This window comes from Lissotriton vulgaris, chromosome 3_2 (assembly GCF_964263255.1).
Source record: "Lissotriton vulgaris chromosome 3_2, aLisVul1.2, whole genome shotgun sequence".
Taxonomy (NCBI): Eukaryota; Metazoa; Chordata; class Amphibia; order Caudata; family Salamandridae; genus Lissotriton; species Lissotriton vulgaris.
Window position 1 is genome coordinate 194,087,188 of NC_141690.1, and position 24,172 is coordinate 194,111,359.

At 45.4% G+C, this 24,172-nt stretch overlaps 1 protein-coding gene and 1 pseudogene across 3 annotated transcripts in view; both read right to left on the bottom strand.

Annotated features, from left to right (window-relative positions):
- Positions 1-7,293: 7,293 nt before the first annotated feature.
- The window catches only part of NICOL1 (NELL2 interacting cell ontogeny regulator 1), a 78,606-nt gene continuing 61,727 nt past the window's right edge, over positions 7,294-24,172 (bottom strand). For 2 of the 3 annotated variants that reach the window (XM_086964205.1, XM_086964204.1), the window contains 2 exons: positions 16,711-16,799; positions 7,294-8,736 (listed from right to left, as the gene is read on the bottom strand). In XM_086964205.1, the coding sequence (XP_086820331.1) occupies positions 8,671-8,736; positions 16,711-16,799 (155 nt within the window). In that variant the 3' untranslated portion in view covers positions 7,294-8,670. The remainder of the gene's footprint in view (positions 8,737-16,710; positions 16,800-24,172) is intronic. The other variant, XR_015309784.1, reaches the window with a different exon arrangement.
- LOC147725515 (small nuclear ribonucleoprotein E pseudogene) lies at positions 21,245-21,545 on the bottom strand (annotated as a pseudogene).

A 24,172-nucleotide genomic window follows, 5' to 3' on the forward strand; every position in this document is an offset into this window, starting at 1 on the left:
TATGGAATACCGGATTCACAGATATCGGTGGATCTACCGGATGTTACCCCGCAAACTGCTGACTTTGTCCACTGAGCACCTGCCTCCTTCTCACCTCGCCTCGGGACCTCAGGCTTTTGTTTCTGTTGTGTCACCTCTGAGACGCAACTTGCGCCGCCCTGTCCATGGAGGGGAGACTGGACCTGGAGATGGAGAACCTGCGAATCCAGCTCCCTCGGCCCGGCTGTGACTTGAATGCTCACGCTGCTGGTGAGTTGAGGGGTGGCACTGGAGGGGTGGACGGACCCCTGGACGTGAGTGCAGCATTGGGATCCGATCTGGAACATTATAGTGGTAGAACCGCGGACCCGAGAACTCTGGGGCCCCCATGTACTGGGAGGCTTTGCTGGGATTGGGCTGACTGTCTGGACCTGCCTGTGGGGGGGGAAGCGCCCTCAACCTGACCACGAGATGCCTGTGTAGATTGGAGCCGGGCGCTCAGCACACCCCCATTGAACTCAAGGACTCTTTCGCTCATAGGAGTGTTTGGACGACAACATGTTTCGCTGTCGACCTTTTGGCATTGTGTTTTTGTTTCCCTTGTTTACAGGGTTGGTTGACTCTTTCTTTCTCCATTGCATTTTATTTGTGACGTACGGGCTTGTGAAACAGTGTTTGGATATCATGTGTGAGTACTTGCCATGCTGGGTGGGTCTGCCGGGTGCTGGGGAGGGTGGATGGGGGGAGGATGAGGAAATGGATTTACAATGACTGCGATTACATTTTGCACGTTAAATGTGCGGGGGATGCATACGCCCTCGCGTCGCTACCAAATTTATACATACCTCAACCGACATAATATCCAAATCGTGCTATTGCAGGAGACACATTTGACTGCCCCGGAGGTGTTAACATTACGCCGTAGATGGCGGAGGCAATTACATACAACAGGTTATTCGGCATTCGCACGGGGGCGTTAATCTGGATACGACCTGGGGTCCCCTTTGCACTTTCCCACTCTACAATAGACACGGAGGGTAGGTATGTGGTACTCCATGGTAGATTGGACGGCCAATTCATAGTCCTTGCTTCCCTATATGCCCCTAATACCGACCAAGGTCACTTTTTTACTCACCTATCCACGGTGTTAACTCCATGGCATTGCACGCCACTCCTGCTCGGAGGCGACTATAACGCTATCTTGGACATTGCCTTAGACCGCTCCTTCCCCCCCTAGCCAATGCACCTGTAGTAGGAGCGATGAGGGCTCTCACAGACTGGGCGGTACAGTGGGACCTACATGACGCTTGGCGCAGTCACCATCCCCAGGAAAAGGGATATCATATTACTCAGGCGCCCACACACTACACGTCCGTCTAGATAGGTACATGTTGACAAGTGATTTATTGCCTCACGTCACAGACACCAGTTACCTCGGTCATACTCACTCTGACCATAATCCTCACACCCTTGATTTTGCTTGGGTACGCCCCCACCCACTGATCCCAACCTGGCGGCTCCAACCCGACGTCCTGCTGGACGCCCCGTATAGGGAGGCATTGTCGCACTACCTATTGCAGTACTTCGAAGACAACAATGGCACGGCGTCCACCCCACAATTAGAATGGGATGCATTTAAAGTAGTCATCCGGGGCCATTGTCTGGGCATGCAGGCAGGAATGCGAAAGCAGATAGAGACAGACCTGACACAGACCGAATCTGTGCTACTGGTGGGAGAACGTGCAGCGGCGGAGGGGGACGATGGGGCTTTACAGACAGCCAGGGAACGACATACACAGCTGTTAGGCAGGTTGAAGAATCTGAATTATGCTGCCCACTCAGCGCGAACACATCGATCAGGCGACAAACCTGGTAAATTGCTATCATGGCTGATTAGGCGCGACACTCAGACCACACCGGTGATGGCTATACGCACTAACCTACACACCATTGTCTACACTCAGAGAGCTATTCACGAGGCCTTCATGTCACACTATGAGGGTCTTTACCGCTCTCGTCTTTGTCGCTCGCCTGACGATATCTTGACGTATCTGTTGGCCTGGCCATCGCTGACAGCCACCGGTGAGCAACGGGGAGAATTGGAAGCACCGCTCACAGCGGAAGAACTGCGGACGGTTATCTTTTCCCTCTTCAACGGCAAGTCCCCAGGGCCAGACGGGCTGCCCGCAGAGTTCTATAAAGCGTACTCCGTTATCCTTATCCCCGAATTGCTGCGCATATATAGGGCGGCAATTGCAGATTCTGCCCTTCCGCCTTCCCTGAGCGAGGCGAACCTAGCGTCCCTCCTGAAGCCGGGCAGAGATGAGCTCAGTTTGGGCTCATATAGGCCACTGGCTCTCCTCAACACAACTACAAAATCCTAGCGTCCATGCTGGCTCAACGACTGGCCCCCCTAGTGCCAGGCTTGGTACACACGGACCAGAGCGGTTTTGTGCCAACTCGCAGTACGTCATATAACATCACACGCCTGTTTAGAATCCAAAGTCTAGCTACGACCCGATGGCCTTCCTCGGGATGCCTGGTTCTTGACCTCGTAAAGGCATTTAATTCTGTGGAGTGGCCCTACCTGCGACTGGTGCTAGAGAAGTTTGGCTTGGGTGATACTTTCCTCCAGATGGTGGAACTCCTGTACCAGGAGCCTACAGTGCGAGTCCGCATGGGGAAACTGATCTCGGACCCTATCCGAGTGTGCAGAGGCACTAGACAGGGGTGTCCTCTTTCTCCCTTAATATTCGCACTCATGATGGAACCCCTGGCAGCGCGGCTCCGAACTTCCGGAGAAGATTGGGGCATCCCTCTTGCCGACGGGCTACATGCAGTGTCACTATATGCAGATGACCTGCTCCTCTACCTTAGGAATCTGACCTGCTTCCCGCAGGCGCTCTCCGATATATTTCACGAATTTGGGCAAACGTCGGGGCCTAGGGTTAACTGAGCAAAGTCCGGAGTATATTCCTTTGCTGCTGACACACCAGAATGTGACATAGAGGTATTAGGCGAACGACTTGTCTGGTACCAGACCACTTTCGGCTACTTGGGGGTGCACGTGTATCGTAACCCCGCGGATATGCTGGATGGCAATTTGGTGCGGGCAGTTTCATCACTCTCAGCTCAGGTAACATTTTGGAACTTCCTCCACTCAATGTCCCAAGTCGCATCACACTGACAAAAATGATAGTGCTGCCTAAACTGTTGTATTACTATACCAACATTCCTATTTATGTCCCGACCAGAATATTCAGAGAATTAGAGACTCTAGCCAGGCATCTGATATGGAACATGGGGCGACCCCGGGTAGCCCTGAAGACACTGTATGCCTTGGTGGAGAGTGGTGGATTGGGGGTTCCCAACCAGGAACTCTATTATCTGGCGGCCCAGCTACAATGGGTGACCTACTGGTTAAGCGGGAAAAATCTGGGAGATACTGCTACGGAGGACATAATCATGACAACGGCACAGGTTCATGCGCTGTTCCACCCTCTAGCCACAGTCAGGTGCCCAAAGCAAATACACCTGGCGATAGCGCGGAAATGCTACATGAGGGGTTTGAAGCTCACAAACTCCATTAAACCGTATGCTCCCAATCTACCACTGTTGGGGCTGCCCTGGGAAGGCGGTGCTCTTACAGAGGCTACGCTAAGTAGCTGGACGCGAGCTGACCTGGAGGGACTGGGGTACACTGCTGTCATTTGAGACGCTGCCGGCCACCTCGGGGCTACCGGTCGGTCAATTCCTCACGCATGCAGCGATCGTATGCTCATACTCGCAGGCCTGGGGCGATCTCAGAGAGGAGCCACCCACCCACCTATTGATGCAGTATCTGCACGTAATGGGGAATGGTTCCCACATTGTTCGTTGGTTGGCACAGGCCCTACACACGCACACCCAGTTCTCCTCACAGCGCTTGCGTGACAAATGGACTGAGGATAGGGGACGGGACTGGACTGATGGGGAATGGGCGAGGGTATTAGCGGGAGTGTTGAACATCCCGCGCAACTCCCGCTTTAAAACTATCAAATATTTCATCATACACCGTGCATACCTATCCCCTGATAAAATAAATCGCTATTTTAACCTTACCACGACGGCGTGCCCCAGGTGTCGGCTAGTGGATGCAAACTTTTTGCATATGCTCTGGGCATGTCCACACTTGCTCAGTTATTGGTCGGTAGTATCGACTTCCCTTGCGGCGTCTACCGGGGGAAGCCTACCTAACACATGGGAGGCTTGCCTGCTGGGCCTGTACCAGCGGCCGAAAAAATTGAAAGCCCAGGCTAGATGCTGGGACCTTGGGTTAATAACGGCAAAGAGACTTGTCACAAAGCGCTGGAAGAATAGTGAGCCTCCCCAGGCCATACACTGGTGCACTTCATTTGCTACCTGGGCGCAGGCAGAAAGCGTGGCCCTGCACAGGGAAGAAACAGCGGAGACCCGCATGTACCTGATAGCTCAGACCTGGGATGAAACCCTAGTTGCCTTTCACCAAGTGTGTATCCAAGGTGGGATCACATAGAGGCTCATCTTACTGAGCGCCGCCTGGCCCCCCCCACCCTTCTTTCCTCCTTCCTCTTTCCTTCCTTCCTTCCCTTCCTCTAGGTTACATATTGACTCCCGGCGTCCACCCTCCCCTCCCTCAGACTGGGACCGCCCTTGGGAGTTCCCCCCCTATTGCCGCCGCCTTTGCGGTCACTATGCGCGATACTGGATGACACCCACTGCAGACACAATTACACATGCACTTGCCCCTACCCGTAGCCCCATCTCATTTGTTTAAATGCAAGCCTCTTCTTCTGTTAATATTCCCCCTTCCTCCCTACTATGATTTTCTCCCCTCCCGTTGGCTTACAGCCCCTATTTTCACAAGTTCTTCAATTACTATTTAAGGTTCTGAGTACATGATATTGAATATTGATTATTCGCAGATTTCTTTCTAGCGCTCTGCGGGGTGCCTATAGGACGACGTTGAATACTCAGACGTGGATAACACCCTTGGGATGAGTGTGGCCTCAGGGACATAACGTACGGGGCACGCCCGGTGACAGGGAGACGATGACTAACGCTACATTTGCTTCATCAGTGCGGTAGCACCCTGCCTGCCCGACTTTCCCCCAATATAACACTTCTTGAGGCTTGGATATTCTTTATTACCAGCGATGCATTACACCTGTCCTGTTAAGTGTTCTTTTGTCAGCCCTCTGGCACACTCAGACACTTCTCGTCAGACACTTTATTGGTATAAATGTCCCGCCATACAGATGTTCATTTTCTACCGGGTGAAACTGGGCAGAGCTATAATACCAGCAGACTGTTGTCATGTAGAAGTATCTTTGTACAGCTGCATTTCCCATCCTTGTCAGTCTATGTTTTAAACTGATTCGTAAAATTCCTCTTTTTTCTTTACGTATTCATATGTAGATAACGGATGTATGATGACGCATCTCGTCAATACTACTGCTGTTTTCCTGTATTCTAATGAAAGAAATGCAATAAAATATATTCAAACAAAAAAAATAATTACTAGGCCCACAACTTCCACCATTTCCTTGGGTGGAAATGCGGTGAACTGCATAGTCCCATACACCTTCCCTCCCTCATACCATGCGTTGGTAGCTGGATGAATGGTAAAAAAAAAAACAATTTCCAAACATGACCTCCTTTACAGAGCCAGGCATCAAACTGTCCTGTGCCGCGTGAAAACGTGCCTGGACATGGTGAACTAGGCTCCAAATCAAAAGGTATTCTTCCAACAAAGAGCAAGAATAGAACCATTGTGACAGAGTGCCAGTTAAGGGGTGCTACACCACACACACGTCAGTAGTCCATTAAATCCCCTTCAATGTGTGGTGTCTCAACCACCTTACAAAACTGAGCTGACTACTGCCTGAAGGAGTCAATAATGTACCCTCATAACTGCATCGAAGCGCAGGTTACACACAAAAACCCAGCTACCAGTCATCTGCAAGTCTGGGTGTTACCTGGGGAATTTCATAGTAGGATCCTCCTGCTTCGTCCTCCAACATTATGGCTCGTCCACTGGCTGCTTCATTTTCTGTGTCGTGCCTTGATGTCCAAGACAATTTCCATAAGGCAGCAGCTGTTGCCACATACTTCTAGCGTCCTGCCGCTACAAGAAGAGGAGTAGGATGCTCCATGACTTTCTTGCCGATCTGTCTTGTTCTGGGGGACATCACAAGTGTGAATCTGGGCAGGTGGAGGGCCGAAGTACTACCTTTCTAACCTCCGCCCATGCCCACCACACCTCTTTTGAGTCTTTGAAGAACACTGCTTACGTGTCAACAATGATTTTAATTATCACTGAAAACAGAAGCATGTGTTGTAGCCCCATTTTCCTCAATTTCACCTTCATATCACAAGAGGAGCTCTGTTGCTGAATTACTGCTCTATAGATAGGGAACACTCACACCTTAGAATTATCCACTGCCAGTCGACCCAAAGACCTGCCGTTCTTCAAAATCACATCCCAGTCCCAGAAATGTAGCACTTTGGCTATGAGAGATCTGGGAGTCTCCCCAGGTTTGGGGGGGGGGGGGGTCTGGTGGGGATTCTCTGACCCTTTTAATTGCAAAAACGTTGGTCAGTCTATCTGGGCCCAGGGTCATTTTGATCCATTCCTCCAGGATAGCCTCTGGATGCTTACCTTCTTAGTCTTCAGGAAAACCCACAAACTCTAGTTTTCTGTGACAGGATCTGCCCTCAGCGTCTTGTGTCCTGTACTCGAGGTAATGCACCCTCTCTACCATGTCTGCCAGGCTCGCTTTCAGCTCCAAAACCATTAGAGTGAGCTCTGCAATTAAGTTCTTAGTGCCCTCGTCAGCCAGTGCCCCATAACTCTGCTCTCGGCAAGGCAAGAGTTGATTTTCATTTTTAGAACAATTTTCATGTCAATCTCTGTAACTTTTTGAGTAAACATATGTCTTAACATCAACAATATGTGCATGGTTTCGTCCATAGCCTCTGAGCAGTGTGGTGTTGTATATTAAACTTAGCTGCATCCATTCAAAGATCAATTTACAGGTTGAGAGACCCACATTTACATCTTCAAAGCACTTGGGACCATTAATCTTCATATGCATGAGTTGCAAATGACGCATCTGACTTTGAAAATGTTGAAAATTATGTTTGAAGGAAATTGGGATTTGATGTAATATAGTGCATCTATTGCTTTGATATATGACAAGACTTGTTTTAAAGTAGTGATGCTTATATTTGACAGTATACATAATATTAAATGGCATAAACGCATGCAATAAAGCAACTGATGAGGTACTGTCAGTCATTTTGTGTATTTTATTATATCTTAATAATAACATCGAAAAAGAAATAAGGACCAAAAACTGAAAATATTTTGGCAAGGCCAAGTAAACCAGAAAAATGTTATGTATGTTGAAACACATTTCGGATGAGAGCAAATGAAATCTATTAGCTATTGATACGTTTTGTGATCGGACACTCACAGTGTATGTTGTGGTTAGCATTAAAGAAGTCCTTGAAAGGTTTTCTTAGAGGGTGTTAAACAATGGTCTTGATGAAATTTCTTGCTCACTAGGCTGTAGCAGAATACTTTCCCTAGCAGTTTTAAATTCCATGTTCAACTTGACGGAAGTAGTTGTTTTCAAAGCAAAAGTGTATGCACACATCAAGATTTCATGCAGGAATATTTGATTCTGTAAATGTTATACCTTGAATTTTGGACAACAGAATAAAGTTTTTTTTTATCTATTCCTGATAAATAATCCAATATGAATGTACCAGAAGCCGACAACTTAATTTTAGGAAATACAAATATGTTTGACTACAACTGAGGAATATCAAAGCTTGAGTTAAGTACACAGGGATGATAAAATCCAGTCCAATGTGCATTGCCATCAATCATTAAGTCAGTGAAAACTTGAGATTAGGTGACCAACAATATATCTACCAAATATGAATGGATTTAAAATCTGAAAAATGCTATCACTAAACATTTCAAGTCTGAAATACATAGGGCCTGAGTCACAAAGTGAGATGTTTTGTTTAAGCTTAGACCAAACGTCTAAGTTTACACCTTTGTGAATTCACAAAGGGCATTTACGAGTAGCAATTTTATGTCCACACTCGGCCGGATCTTTGCTCTGAGTGCTGACATAAAGATACTACTCGTAAATGCCCTTTGTGAATTCCCAAAATCGTAAACTTAGACGTTTGGTCTAAATTTAGATCGAACGTCTAAGTTTACCTTTGTGAATCGGACCCTTAATGTTTATTTTCTGTCAATAGATTCTATACAGCACAGCATAATAAATGTAAATTTTGGTCTTCACAATTGAGGGTAAGTACATAATAAGGTAACACTTGTTTGGATCTTTCAAAAGATATGTAGCGCAGCAGATAAAAATTATAAATAAATTAATGGAATTGAAGATGCAGAAAGTAAAGTCATTGCCACAAAGTTGTTGGTTTGAGTGATATTTCCGCGATTCCTACAGATAGTAAAATACAAGCTCACAGAATGAAACATATCTGCAGCTGTGTCGCTGTGGAAACCACAAGTATGCTTTACATTGTGACACATGCATGTTCATGACGAAAGCAAGTTGAATCCGATGGTCAGCAAATAGTGGAACAGTCTTAAAAGTGAAGGGCGTCTGCAGACCATTTCTATAAGTCCTTTCAATTGATTGATGGGAGGCAGTCACACAGGCCTCTCTTCTCTGCTCGCAGGAGAAGTGTCTCTGTCTGTAAAATAGTTTTATCATGGTAATTAGTACAATTAATACACACAGCAAACAATAGTTTATGAAAGGGGAGAATAGTTTGCGACTTAAGACATTCTAGGTTGTGCATAACAACAAATGCATTAATTTATGTAGTTATTCATTGTATTGATCTTTATGCATCAGAGTCCAAATCACACTATACAGCATAATGATTTCTTAACACAGACCCTGGTGCTGGACAGTCTGGTGGTCAGTCTTTAATGACAAGATAATATCTATATTAAGGTGTTTTGAATGCTTTACTGAAATGCTTGGGCATGCATTTTGAGTCATAACAGAAGGAGACATTCTGAAGTAGTTGTTTGCAAAGTGTGAGGGAATTCAGCTATAATGACACTTGTGCAATGTAGTTTTGAGTGTCACAATGAATGGTCCAGTAGTTTAACAATGTCTCTTAAGGCTGTAGAGGACTTCAACCAAAAACAGTGGTGAGACATCATGATTGTGCTGATCTGGGCAATGAGGATACTTGCAATACATCGAGTTTATTTGTGGCACGAAATTTTAATCATAGGCAGAATTTCAGCTACAAAAGTATTGTATGTAGGTTTGCACAGTGGTTAATTTGTAAAACAAAATAAGTGCCGGGGGCTCTCATCAGGAGACAGCTTGTACTAGCACATTTCTCCTACTAGCGCTGCCTAAAACAGAACCAACTACTAATCATGAAAGTGGGGAGAGGAGGTGGGGCAGTGGCCAGAGCTGTCAACTTCGGAGCTGGGGAACCAGGTTTGAGTCTCTGCATCGGCTCAACATCTCGGGATTCTGGGCAAATCACTTATTCTCCACGTAAATAAATGTGTCCGTAACTTGTGTCCAAGAAAAGCTCCGGTGTTGGCGATTAAGTACTGGTGCTCAGCACCAGAAGCAACTGGCTCAAATTAAGAACTGGGTCTGCATATATAGATAGCTATAGCTTTCCTATATTTACCTTAAAAGTTCCGGTGCTTTATGCTTAGCCCCCCCTTGGCCTAAATCGGGTATGATGTGGAGTGCTGTGCAGCACTGGAGTAATTACTCTGTGTTGGTTGTATGTGTGCCTGGGAAGCGTACTGTGCAAGGATGGAGCAGTATTGTGAAGTGCATGTGTGGTTAATACATTTACTGGGTGCATGTTTGTCCGAGGAGAGTATATTGAATGAGGGATGTAGTGCTGTCTATTGCATGCACAATGAAAGCATGTGCTGGATGTATGTGTGCTTGCATGAAGTACAATTCATGAAGAGTGAAATGTTGTGTAGCGTGCATAGTGAGTGTTTGTGCTGGCAGTGTATGTCTGTAAAGAGCATACTCTGGTTAAATATGGAAAAGCTTCGGTGCTGAACAGTGCCCTGAGAGAGTGTGTGTACTGAAATCACAGACAGAGGGTGTGTTGAATGCATGTGTACAAGTAAGGGTACAGTGCATGGAGGGGAGGGACAGTGCTGGTCAGAGAATGCGCTGTGAATGTGCACTGAGTAAGTGTGCCTGCAATGGTACATTATTTTGAATACACTGGGTTCCATTTTAGGAAGGCCACGCCCACCTGGTGAAGACATGAGGAAGAGAGGAATCCCCCCACACAGATTTGTGTATTGATGCATTCCTATGATCTGGGTATGGACATGCTGTAAGGAAAATTAAATGACTCCCTTTACACTTCCAGTAACTGCTCTTTGATAAAGTGATATATCACAAGTGAGGGGCCAGACCAGTTCTCAGAAAGGGGAGATGGTGTTGATAATGTAATCCTAAAGAGCAGTGACAGGGGTCTGGGATTTGCACATGTCACTGTGACTGACATCCATGTGTGAACTGTGGTCGCTCTAATTAATTGTGTTGTGGACAATCGGCTTCGGAGTCATGCCTGCTGTAACAGATATCATTCATGAATAAAACGAAAAGGAGAAGTGACACTTTAAAAGAAGCAGCATCCCAACATAAAGTGTCAAAGACAATGACTCTCAATCATATGTTGTGTCTGGAAAAGGACTATAAAAAGGGGAGGTTGAGTCCCCAAACATTTGTCATCTGCCACACAGCCAGACCGGTTGTGCAAGAAGGAGAAGCTCTGCAAGACTTCTGCCTGTCACCAGGACTGGGGGCAAAGGCATGCTAGTCTCCTTGCTGGATGAGGGACATAACCCAGGAAACTAAGATGACATGCCATGGAGCCTAAAGCACCAGTTTTTATATAGATAACAATCCTAGGCAACTGTGGGGTCCTTGAAGATATAGGGTACAATGGCACAAAAAAATATATATAGGCGCCGCACAATAAAAATAATTAATGCAGTGTACAAGGAAAACTAACAAAGACAACTTGAATATTCATTTATTTTAAAATATAAAAAACATGAAAAAGCAGATTTTAAAATTCACAGAAATGTCACAATTAAGAAAGTTTCAGAATATGCATTCATATCAACAATCATATATAAAAAAACACAAATGCAATCATAATAAAACAACCAAGTGGATTAATTAATTGTCTCTACGCGTGTTTCGGCGTAACAAACGCCTTCTTCGGGAGAACCACTTGCAGATTCTAAAAATAGAAATAATATACATTTACATAACAATATATATTTTATCCAGTACACTGCAACAATTAACAAATGCTACATCAAATACGATAAGGCTGCCTAAGAATTAAGAAACTGGTTAGTGCAGAAAAAGAAGGAGGGTGAAAAAAAATCACCCAACTACAATGTTTGATAATTAATTAGGAATGTGGAAACAATGAATAAAGTGCTGCATACAAGATAACAGAGACCAAGACACCGCAGATATGACTTGATATATATAGAAACCCAGGGCCTGTGACTACTGGTTGTATAATTAAATACACATCTAAAAAAGGCAGATGTGCCCTCATCTAAAAATATTTTGTAGTAAATTGCTTCAAAAGCCAAGAAGCAAGTTGGATTATATGTAGTTCAAAGATAGAACAAAGTCCTAAGAGGGTTAAAAAACAGGAATTTAATGAACTATAATGATGAACAGACTCAATGTGGTACAATGATAAAGTTTAACTGTATGTGATTACCTATCATGGGATTACTATTTAAGCCCAAAATAGACGGAGGATTGATACTATGTTCAAAACTGATAGGATTGAAATAACTTTCATCGTGACTTCCACACCCAGTTGGACCTGTAAGGAAATTAATTTAATGCGACAAAGATGGTATATTATTTAATAATTCATGCAAGCTGTGGGGATAGTGCTAAATTGTTATGACCTCAATTTACCTTAATAGTGGTCTGATATAAGGCTATGAGGGACCGTAGTATCGATAATAACAGAGCTGCAGTTAAATATATGAAAATAGCAGATGATCAATACTTAATTTTTATTGTGCGGCGCCTATATATTTTTTTTTGTGCCATTGTACCCTATATATTCAAGGACCCCACAGTTGCCTAGGATTGTTATCTATATAAATATTGTGCCCTGACCTAGGAACTTGCTACTAGTCTCCTTTTTTATATATTCACCTAAAGCACCAGTGCCAGCCTGCTTGCTAAGTATGTCCTGTGAAGAAGAGGAGAGCGCTGGAGGGTATGAGATCCAGTGGAGAGCCCTGAGAGAAGATTCACTGAGTGAGGTACCGATAGGGCCATTGCCCTTTTGCCATAATGGCTCTGCGACCCCCACTTGCCAGGAGAAGGCCGCAGGATACTGAGCCAAGAGTGAAGCCACGCATAGGCCTGGGCAAACCTGGGCCACTATGCTTCGGGGCCCCTATATGCCCAAGGTGGCCATTGGTAAAGTCAGCCGTGATGAATCAATGGGAGCAGTGACTGTCTTGACGTGGGTGTACGCAACAAGAAAGTTGGTGCCCGTCTTTTCCAAGTACTGCGGCAACCTCTTATGCCAGGAGGGGCTACGAGTACCAACATGTCAAAAGATTCAGATCTTTACCTGAAGTAGAGACTGAGGCTATGTCCTGCGGGTTGGACCCACACTGCAAGGAAACTGCACCTGACTGACCGGAGGGCGGCTGAAGAAGCCATGAACGATATCAAACCCCCCACTGGGCTCCAGTCGGGAACTGATGAAAGGATTCCTTCTCCCCAGTGAGCAAAGTCAACATACAGTGGTAGTTGTGGTGATGCACAGCTTGCATTTAGTTCAATACCAGTTTTATCTTGGTTAGACAATGTTTGTTAGTTTTGGTGGTGCTCAATGAGGAGGCGTCGAGGGCCCTACGACGTCAAATTGACTGTTAGATACGTGAGACCAGAGAGGCTCTGGTATCATCCCTAATTGGCACACACAGTGTTTGCGTTTCCTTGGTATAAGAAAACCACTTCCATTCAAAGTTCGTTATTCATCATTTATTTCATGAATTTAGTAATGATTTATATCAATGCGTTTCAAATTTCTTCATAGTTGTTGTCAACATGCAAAATCAGGCAATATCATAGCGTGTCCAATGCATTTCGGGCATTTAGAAGCATGCCCTTCATCAGGGAATTGACACTAGAAAAAATAACATGTGCGCAAATTAATATGAGCAAATCGTATACATATCGTCATTGTCTGTTCAAAAAACAATATCGGGGACATTTGTTAATTGGTTTGCATAACAATCCGTGTGCTTCATGCAGCTAAAAGTGAGTGATGGTGTTGGGAAAGTAATGCTGGGGGTTAAAAGTGCAGGGTTCAGAGGTTCACTTACATGCCTGTGTTGAACGGTGGAACGGAATCTAAAGAAAGGTAAAAGTAAAAAAATTCCGTCAGACCTAATGCACGAATAAAGTGTGCCTGTGCGCTCCAATATAAGGCTTTGTATGCGCTAAAACTGACCTTGCTGGTTACGGGTGACGTATTCTATCCGGTGCTCGTCTCCTTGAAACGCCGGTGAAGACAAGGGCTTCCCGCGTTAATAATATTCAAAACATCAGAGGTCACGTGGTAGGTTAGATTCCGTTCACACGTGACCTACCACGTGACCTCTGATGTTTTGAATATTATTAACGCGGGAAGCCCTTGTCTTCACCGGCGTTTCAAGGAGACGAGCACCGGATAGAATACGTCACCCGTAACCAGCAAGGTCAGTTTTAGCGCATACAAAGCCTTATATTGGAGCGCACAGGCACACTTTTTTCGTGCATTAGGTCTGACGGAATTTTTTTACTTTTACCTTTCTTTAGATTCCGTTCCACCGTTCAACACAGGCATGTAAGTGAACCTCTGAACCCTGCACTTTTAACCCCCAGCATTACTTTCCCAACACCATCACTCACTTTTAGCTGCATGAAGCACACGGATTGTTATGCAAACCAATTAACAAATGTCCCCGATATTGTTTTTTGAACAGACAATGACGATATGTATACGATTTGCTCATATTAATTTGCGCACATGTTATTTTTTCTAGTGTCATTTCCCTGATGAAGGGCATGCTTCTAAATGCCCGAAATGCATTGGACACGCTATGATATTGCCTGATTTTGCATGTTGACAACAACTATGAAGAAATTTGAAACGCATTGATATAAATCATTACTAAATTCATGAAATAAATGATGAATAACGAACTTTGAATGGAAGTGGTTTTCTTATACCAAGGAAACGCAAACACTGTGTGTGCCAATTAGGGATGATACCAGAGCCTCTCTGGTCTCACGTATCCAAAGTCAACATACCACATCTTTGCAAGCAGGGAGCTCCTTAGACATCTGAGAGACCTCCAGCAACCCTGCTCAGGAGAGGGAGCTTGTGCCGCCGGATGTTGCTGAGTAGGCCGAGAGCAGGCCAACTTCTCCAAATTGAGCAGGTGCGCATTGAAGGTGCCTGATGCATTGCCGAACTCTTTTGTCCTGAGAAAGCAGGTAAGGTGTGAACTGGGCCAGTTGGGCCCTGGGAGGACTCTCATCTAACAGTGCTAAGACAAGACACCATAGACACTTTGGACTAAATTCCTAAAGAGTCAAAGGGAGAACTCTTGAGTTCGGTCTAACAGTTTGCATTCCCTGATGCAGCCACCAGTGAATGGGGAATAATCCTGAACATTTTACAATGGGCCCTTTAATCACTCCTGTACAAGTGTGACGAACACATTAATAGTAAGCCCTGCTTACTATTAATGTAGCAGAACAGTATTCAAACTGTATTTGCTTTATATGTAAAGAAACAACAAGCACAGATATACAAGAGGGGGCGCTTTGGTCCTTGCATAGTGTTTCAGTACAGAGCTGCCGACATATGGTTTAAGAACATAGCTGCCGACTTTGGGACTCGGAAACCGGGTTTGAGTCTTTGCATGGCTTTCCTGTGTGTACAAAAAATGTCGATCTGAACTAATAAAATTCAATAAACAAGGGTTTGCAGATTGAAATTAATCAAATAAATAAACTGCGAATTATAATGAAATTAAAAATGAGGATGGTTACAAAGAAACAACCACATTAATGAATAAGCAGTAGGAAATAAAAGAAGTAGTCCCACAGCGTAATGAAACTGTAGTTGGCCGTGCTCCTGAAGGAAAAACGGAAGTGAGGTATCGGGAGCACCAACCAATAAGGAGCCACCAAAGAAGACTAACGCAGCTGGCAGAATTTCCCTATGTAGAGTGATTACAGCAGGTCTTGCACACAGCGCATGCACGCTGTCAAGGCTCAACCTAAAAATGGGGGTGATCAGAACAAAAAGGATGCCTTTCACACTCAGAATATGTTTAACTATTGCAAACCCCTGCAATAACATGCCCAAACCCTTTAAGTTTCTCTAAAATATACTCAAACGCACCTGCATGTTTCTGAAAATCATGGTCAGCAGTTACCCTGCTATTAATCATATCAGATTCCAATTATAAATGTCTCAGAGTGCATAGGAGACAGTTGCAAAGATTAAATGGTACACATGTGAATGATACATAATACTTTTAGGTAAAGTAATGAGGAACTGGGGTATCAGTGAGACAAATCACCATTGGAACTCAGTGGAATGCTGGTGGGGGTAGGCACATAGAGCCAATCGTTTGTGACAAAAATATGATGTGAAAGAGAGAAGAAGAGATTCTCAGTAATAAGATTATTTAATTCCGGAGCCTCTCTGCATAGACAGAAAGTAAATGTTTACTTGGTCATTCATTCTAGAATTTCTGTAACTCCAGCCCTCTAAGGTATATGTTGTGTGTTGTATGTATTCCATAGGGATGTGGGGCTTCCTTTGACATAATGTCAACAATTTCACGGTAGCTTTGTAGATCACATAGTAGGACTTGAATTTGATGCAGGCTCTTCGAGGAGTGTATGGAGCTCTCTTAAAGAGACGGTGATGTGGTTGAATATCCATTGACTGGCTATCAAGATAGCGTTGCATGGAGCCTAGATGGTGTGCTCTATAATGGTAGTAATATAGTGGAGTGGTGTGGCTCACTGGTTAGAGGCGGCAGACCCGAGAGCAGAGAACGGCCCGGGACCAGGGTTCGATTCCCGACGCGGCAGGGTCTTGGACCAGGATCAGCGGACTCGATAATTCTCGCATCGGTGCCTACTCCAACCAGAGATCACACTCGGCAACTCTGGGCATTAGCTTGCCTCATCTGCACAACGGCCCCTCACAAACGCCGGGGATGCCTGGTTTCACCTTGGAGACTCCCAGGAGGGACTATCTCACAGGGAAAGCCAGGACGGGTTCCCCAGCGGTCTATAGCGCTACGAGGCCTGCGGTGCGGGTAGAAGTGCGCTTTACAAGACACACACAATTTATAATGTCCCGGAGACTAAGCATTGCCACCACTGATGTAGAACGGGGCATGGGCTTGGACAATAAAGAGAAAGTAGCCCAAAGTTTGACCCTACAGACAAATTTCAAGCATGTGTTCTGGGCTTTCTAATTCACAAGGTCCTTGAAAGAAAAAGTGGTATCTCTGTACTAGTTTATGTAATGTATTAATCCAGTATGTGAAGCTTATAATTTTCACAAAGCGCTACTTACCCGTGCATCAAGGTTATACGCCGTCTTTTTCAAATCCTGCAAAGCCCTCTGCATGAACTCAAACGCATGGCAGTCAACACAGGGGCGACCTAAAGGGAGAAGATAGAACAATTGAATCTTATACACAAATCATATCTGCCTTACAGCTAGAACTAGCACTTTAGATAGGGAAATTGAAACTCTGCGTACAAGTTCACGAGGAGGCAGGTCTAATTCTAATGTTTGTGTCATGTGGCTAGTAAATAGAGGTAGCAAAGCATGAAGCAGGTTGTGGCTGTGCCTTATATGCACTATGCCCACTAATACTAGTAATACTAATGTATGTTAGCGAATAGATGTTCATATTTGCTTCATGTGTACAAACATACATCAGGATAATATACTCAACATCTGTACAAGATCAGTGCTACCAACGTGTCATTAAAAGCCATTGCATTGCTCAACATAACAACGTGGTTTTGGATCACCCATTGTAAACAGCCTTTGGTTTTACCATGTCTGCCTCTCTCACTAATCACCCAGTGGGTACCGATATAGTCATCATATGATAAGGAACACTTTTGCGTTTTCGGGGTTAGTTTTAAATGCTAGCCTGTTGGCATTCACATTTCCGGGACCCTCTGCATTACTATATACACATATTGGTTTTATTCATTGTATGTTCAAATCCACAGACCACCCATGGAAAGACAACAGTAGCAGCAGGCTCTCCCCCGCACTGTTGCCAATGTATATTGAGCAAATTGAAGAGGAGAATATTTGGATGCACATCGTAGCCAATGAGAATGTGGCAATAACTAACAAAACATGATGGCCTTTTTTGTATATAGGTTACACTGGTCATCTGCCCACCAGAACAGCCAAGGTTGCCTTTTAAGATGTGTGCTAATGAAGCCCAAAACACAGACCACATCACCAAGGTGGTATCTGGAGTTTGAAAAGACATTGCGATGTTAATTAACAGAAACAAAGTGGTTTGTCCCCCATGGTGTTCCATTATATAGTTGCTTCATTTCTACTAACCCATGTGGTCTTAATGCTAAAGGTTAGGTACAAATCTTACTGGGTCTGATGATTCGTGCTTCAATATCGACAGTATTTATGCATTTAGAAAATTTAAATAAATCTCCAAGATCTAGGATGGACCGATCTACCATGCCACTTCTCTTGAACATCTCAAATAGTACGCGCGGCATTGGTGGTCATTATTTACTCCACCAATGGCAATGGCTGTCCAGCCATCCAAATGGTTTATTCACCACTTCTTATATCAGTGCCTAGGATTTTATTTGACTTCTCTTGTGAGCTATTACGAGTGGGAATAACTAAATGGATGATTCAACAGGCTCAATACCACTTTGCACATCAGACCTAGTACTTCAGTCAGTTCTCTTCTGATACTCAATGGTACATGCCTCGGCCTTTGTTTAACTATTGCAAACCCCTTCTTTGATTCGAATAGCATCCCGAAAATCTTTAAGTTCCTCTAATATGTTCTCAAAGACACCGGAATGTTTCTGAAAGACATGGTCATTAGTTACTCTGCTATAAATCCTATCAGATACCAATTATTTTCCCAGAGTGTTTAGGAGACAGTTGCATGGCTCAAAAATACAGATATGAAAAAACAATACTTTTAGGAAGGGAGATAAGGGACTGGGGGGAATGAAGGCGACATGTTGCATTGGAACTCAGTGGAAGGCTGGTGAGGGCAGGCACATAGGGGGAACATGCACCAATAAAATGAATTGCGATTCCTAAATAGTGATTATTAAGGAATCGCAATTCCTTATGCATGTAGGTTTTCGCAGAAAAAACAGCGATTCCTACACATTCCCTGTTAGCGAATCGCAAATTGTGATTTACTATTAGGGAATACTTTCCCATTAGTTCCTATGGGCCTCTAGACCCACAGAAATCCGTAGTGAAAGCATTCGCGATTTACAATTACCAAATAGGTAATCTCAAATTGCAAATGCAATTCAAGGTGCCAAAAGGCCACCCTGATGCACCCCCAAAAATGGTACTTGTGCAAATGTGGCACACACACATGCCCTAAGGGCATGTGTATGCACCACATGGCACATAGAAAAATACAATTTTGGGCATTTTTCTAAGGAATTGCAAATTAAGATTCCTTAATGCAAAGTCACATTCTGAGAATGCTTCTTGCATTGCATTTAGGGAATCACAAATTGCGATTCCCTAACTGCGTTCACAAAATAGGTAATCACAAAAATTGCGATTGCCTATTTTGTGAATGCCTTTGAGGTTGATGCATCCCAAAAGGCTATTTGCTGGTTGCAAAGGAGCCAATTTTGCGAGTTTGCACGGTTGGGACCGGTAAATAGCTTGATGCATGTTCCTAATAGAGTAATTCTCTTTGTGGCAAACATATGATGTGAAAGAGAGAGGACAAGATTCTCAGATGATTTCATTCCAGAGCCTCTCTGCACAGACAGAAAGGACATGCTTTCTTGGTCATTCATTCAGAATTTCTCTAACTCTAGCCCTGCAAGGCATTTGGTGCATGTAGTATGTACTCCATAGGGATGTGGGGCTTGCCTGCGACATATTATCAACTTGGTCTTGGTCTGATAAATGCACGCATCCCGGGAGGTTAGCGCTCATCGGCATGTATTAGCTCTAGAATTACCACAGTTATCCAAGTAACAGATGGAGCGATCAAAGGAACCATAACTGATTTAATGAGCCATTCACAGTTTCACTGTACCGGCCGTGTGCACTTACACGTGCATGAGACAAGCTTTGTATATCATTCAGTATGAAGTTCATTTGATGCAGATTCTTTGGGGAGTGCATGGAGCGGTCTTAAAGGGCGCGTTCAGGTTCAGTTCTCCCTTCTATGCAATGGGCTGCCACCGTGGGGGGTGCTGATGTCCCCCCTTTTGGTAAATTCAAGTTTTAGAAAAAGAAAAGAACCATATGTTAACTTGTTTAACAGTAGCAGATGCAAATGGGTCTAAGGGAAACGGCAAATAGTTCCTTCCCCTACCCCTTTGTCACTAACAGTCTGGTTTATTTATCAAAATAATTTCAAAAGAAACACACAAAGTTATCAAAGACACAGTAACATTGATAAGCCTGGGATACTCCAAAAGAAGAAGCGGGTTCCTCCTGCAACTTCCACCAACCAAACAAATGCTTTCTTGGATGCACTATTTCTTCAAATGTTCACGTGATACTGCAAGGTCGCAGATAGAACAAGGGAGAAACGCTGGTGAGGCAAAGAGTTGGCCCCCCCTTCTTTTCTTTTGTGTGTTTTCTGGGGACACCTTAGACACCTCTTGCCATCTACCTGCTATTATTGGCTATCTACCGGCTATTGACTGGGTTTTGAGACTGTATAGACCAGATAGAGGTGGTCTGGAAGATAAAAGACATAGTTAAAAAGAAAGAAAAAAAAGTGCTCTTTTTCTCTGCTTAAAGCGAGCACCTGGATATTTGGGCTCTTTCTCCGGCTCTGCTCATACCTGCATCAAACTCTCTTCGGCTACCGCCCGGATGGTTGTAGGTTTCCTCCTTCTTCGGCAAAGAGCTCCATTTTGGCGTCTCCCTGCCTTTATGGTACGGTTATACTGTGGGGTAGTCCGTGGGCGCGGAGGAGCTCAAGTCACGACCCGAAGGAAAATGCTGCAGAAAGTCACTAGTATTGGAGCGCCGTAGATGAGTCAGTGGGACCCTGCGGCCCGCGCCTGCCTACCGTAAGGTTCAGCCTCTAAGTGACGTCAGGCGGGCGCACACACTTCCGCACAGGCGCAGAGTGTTCTTGGCCGCTTCTATGGGTCCACTTGGTGATGGCGTACAAGAGGCGATAGATGGCACTGGAGCCCCTGGCCGCGTCGCCCCTGCCCGCCCGCCCACTGTAGCAGCACTGGAGCCCCTGGCCACGTCGCCCCCGCCCACCCGCCCGCCGTAGCAGCACTGGAGCCCCTGACCGCATCGCCCCGCCCGCCCATCCATCCATTGGGAGCCGGGCAGAAGGAGCCCACAAGAAAACAGGGATTTCATCAATAAAAGAGCACGGTGAGGTAAGGGGGGGAGCGTGTGTGTATGCAGTGTGTGTGTGCTCGCGTGTGTATGCGACGGCGGGGGTGGGTTCTCTGTATGTATGGGTGCGTGCGTGCATGGGCGCTTGTGTGTGTGTCTCTGTGTATGCGCATGCGTGTGTGGTGTTGGAGCTTCCGAGGGGGGGGGCGTGTGTGTATGCAGTGTGTGTGTGTGTTTTCACCGTGTGTGTATGCGACGGCGAGGGTAGGTTCTCTCTATGTATGGGTGCGTGCGTGCGTGGGCGCTCGTGTGTGTGTCTCTGTGTATGCGCATGCATGTGTGGTGTTGGAGCTTCCGAGCAGGAGATAAGCATGGCGCAGTGCGCGCCCATGAGGTCAAATCTGCGCAAATCTGCGCTCGTGCCACTCTCGTGTCCACATTCCCAAAAACGTCTGACAATAGTTGTCGAGCAGACAGCAATCAATGCTTCCCATTGAATGCAGGTCGAGCTCGACCTAAAAACTACAGGTCATGGATGAAGCTGCTTAGACAGTGACGCTTTGAAGTAAAGTGATGTTGTCCCCTTTCAACATGATACGACCCGACTGTTTCCTGGACTTGGTCTTCAAGTGAACTTCTTGTGCATCATCAAGCACCAAGTTCATGTATTCGTCAAATCCAATGATGCAGCCCTCTATCCGCATGTTCACCTGTTCATACAGCCATACTTGGATTTTGGACCTATTTTGTAGGTATCTGAGGATGAGATTAATGGGCTGTACCGTCACTTTCTGCACCTTCGGACCTTGCCCATGGTAAGCCATGACTGCAGCTGTAGAGACTGAGCTACACTTCACCGGCACAAATTCGTCTGGAGTTTGGCCTCATAAAGCAAACTTGGGCTAGCTACGGTGCTTTCATTAACTGCTGGCACAAGATTAGGTCAGCAAACCCTAACACATTAAACTACCTCCTCTGGCAAGAGATCCAACAGAGGCCGAAATCACCCGCAGGCCAATATCTTGAGGAGGCTTTGACGATCACAGGCCTCTCCCCCTGATGGGACACACACTGCCTCCATTCGGCGTTCAAAAAAATGGTGCGGAAGACGCTGAAGACACTCTCCTTGCTAGAGGACAAGGCAACCTTCTCGCTTAGATTGCATGCCTGGATGACCTTGGCCACATATAAGTACTTAGCCCCACAACATTATTTTAATCTGGGATATTCAAAAATACTAAAACAACATTTTTTTAAAGTTCAGACTTGGAGTGTTACCAACTACGCAGCAGCTCCCACCTTGGAAAAGGGAGCAGGCTTTTACTCTTTGTAGTCTGTGCAACAAGGATCTGGGCGACATCATTCACACAATCTGCACCTGCACGGAGCTGTGTCAAGAAAGGAGACAGCTGCTAAAAATTCCCCTCAATCAAAGAGGTATCAGGACAAGGAGACAAGCTGTCCTGGCATGCTTTGATCCCTCATCACCACAACTGAACACTAGGCTAGTTAAATTTCTCGAAGCAGCTCGCTTAAAAATGCCAAACTGATCGTCACTTTGTAGACAATTGCTCTATGGAGGGAAATTTCACTAAGTGACTTTATAAATCTCACAGCGGACTGCATCTTTTCACAGGCAGTAAAGACAAAAACACCTGGGACATTAAAACTGTATTGACATAGAAACATCTTTTGCAGCTCACGTTGCGACGCTCATGAGGGAGCATGCACTTTTAAATATGGAACATTTTAATATGGTTGTATTATTTGTATGCATTGCAACACCCCCTTGTCAACTTTCAGTGATCAAAATGGCAGTCACTTTTGGGCACATTGATCCCGTGCTCCATTTCCCGGAGATGGGAAACCTATTAAGACCATCCACAAAAACACTTATGAGTACATTAAATAGTACTTTTACATGCCTTTATGAATCAGCTCCAATCGTCCATTTGCAAAGAGGAAACAGGCCCAATGAGCATGGTGATTTGTGGAGGATGAAGCATGAGGTGCCGATTGAGTGATTTTGTGACCAATGATTCATGCCAGGAATCAACCTACATGAAGAGGACACAGTCAGTAATCAGATAAGAGATGCTTCATGAAAGACCACGCCACCAAAACAGATTAAAAATCCTCAAGTGATGTTCAGGTACAGTGCCTAAGGTCTTCCATGAGCATGCATTTGAAATTATGGTTTAGGTCCAGAACATAGAGAAACATGTTTTTCAGTTTTTTATGCTCTGGTTGGGAAGTTTGCTGCTATTTTCGGTTTGGTAGAGTTGCCTGGGTTGCATATTCCGAGCATAGACTGATGTTTAGTACCGCACTTCTGTGCATGTTACGGTTTCTTTTGCGTATTCTCCAATTGCCTACTTATGTTTGTCTTTTGTAGCAGTGGTGGCTGGTGAGATTTGAAAGTGGTGGGCGTAAACTATCTGTGGGAGAGAAAAAAGAACAATCAATCAATCAGGGGTTGGTAAAGCGCACTACTCACCCGTGAGGGTCTCAAGGCGCTGAGGGGTGGGGGGGGGGGGGGTAGGGCAGCTCAAGTCAGTTGAAAAGCCAAGTCTTGAGTGCACTCCTGAATGCAGGCAGAGTTGGTGTACGTTGTATTTCCAACGGGAGAGAGTTCCAGGCCGTGGCCTCTGTGTAGGAGAAGGCCTTGCCTCCGGATCTGCTACGGCGGATGCGGGGGACTTCTGCCAGGGTGAGGTCGGCCAAGCGGAGGTTCCTCACAGGTGAGTGGAAACTCAGTCTGTCGTTGAGGTACTTTGGCCCAATGTTGTTGAGTGATTTGTAGGCGTGTGTGAGTAGTTCGTGAGTGACTCTCTTCTTGACAAGGAGTCAGTGGGGTCTGCGCAGGTGCGGGGTCATGTGCTTGTGGCGTGGTGTTCTTAGGATGAGCCTTGCGGCAGCGTTCAGGGTGGTTTGGAGATTGGATAGCAGGGATTTGTTGATTCCTGCGTAGAGGGCGTTTCCATTGTTGAGCCTGCTAGCGATGAGGGCATGGGTGACCGTCTTTCTGCAGTTGGGGGGGGATCCATTTGAAAGTCTTACGCCGGATCCGGAGGCAATTGAAACTGGTGGATGAGACAGCGTTGATTTGGCGATTCATGGAGAGGGAGGAGCCCAGGATTATGCCAAGGTTTCTTGCGTGATCCGTAGGGGTGGGGGACAGACCGATGGCTGCTGGCCACCATGCGTTGCTCCAGGCGGAGGGGCGGGTGCCGAAGATGAGGACTTCGGTTTTGTCAGAGTTGAGTTTGCGGCAACTGTCCTTCATCCATGATGCAACGTCCTTCATTCCCTCCTGGAAACTGAGTCTGGTTTCTTCTGAGTTCCTGGTGAGGGAGAGGATGAGTTGAGTGTCGTCGGCGTAGGATATGATATTAAGTCCGTGTTTGCTGACGATGTTGGCAAGGGGTGCCATGTAGACGTTGAAGAGGGT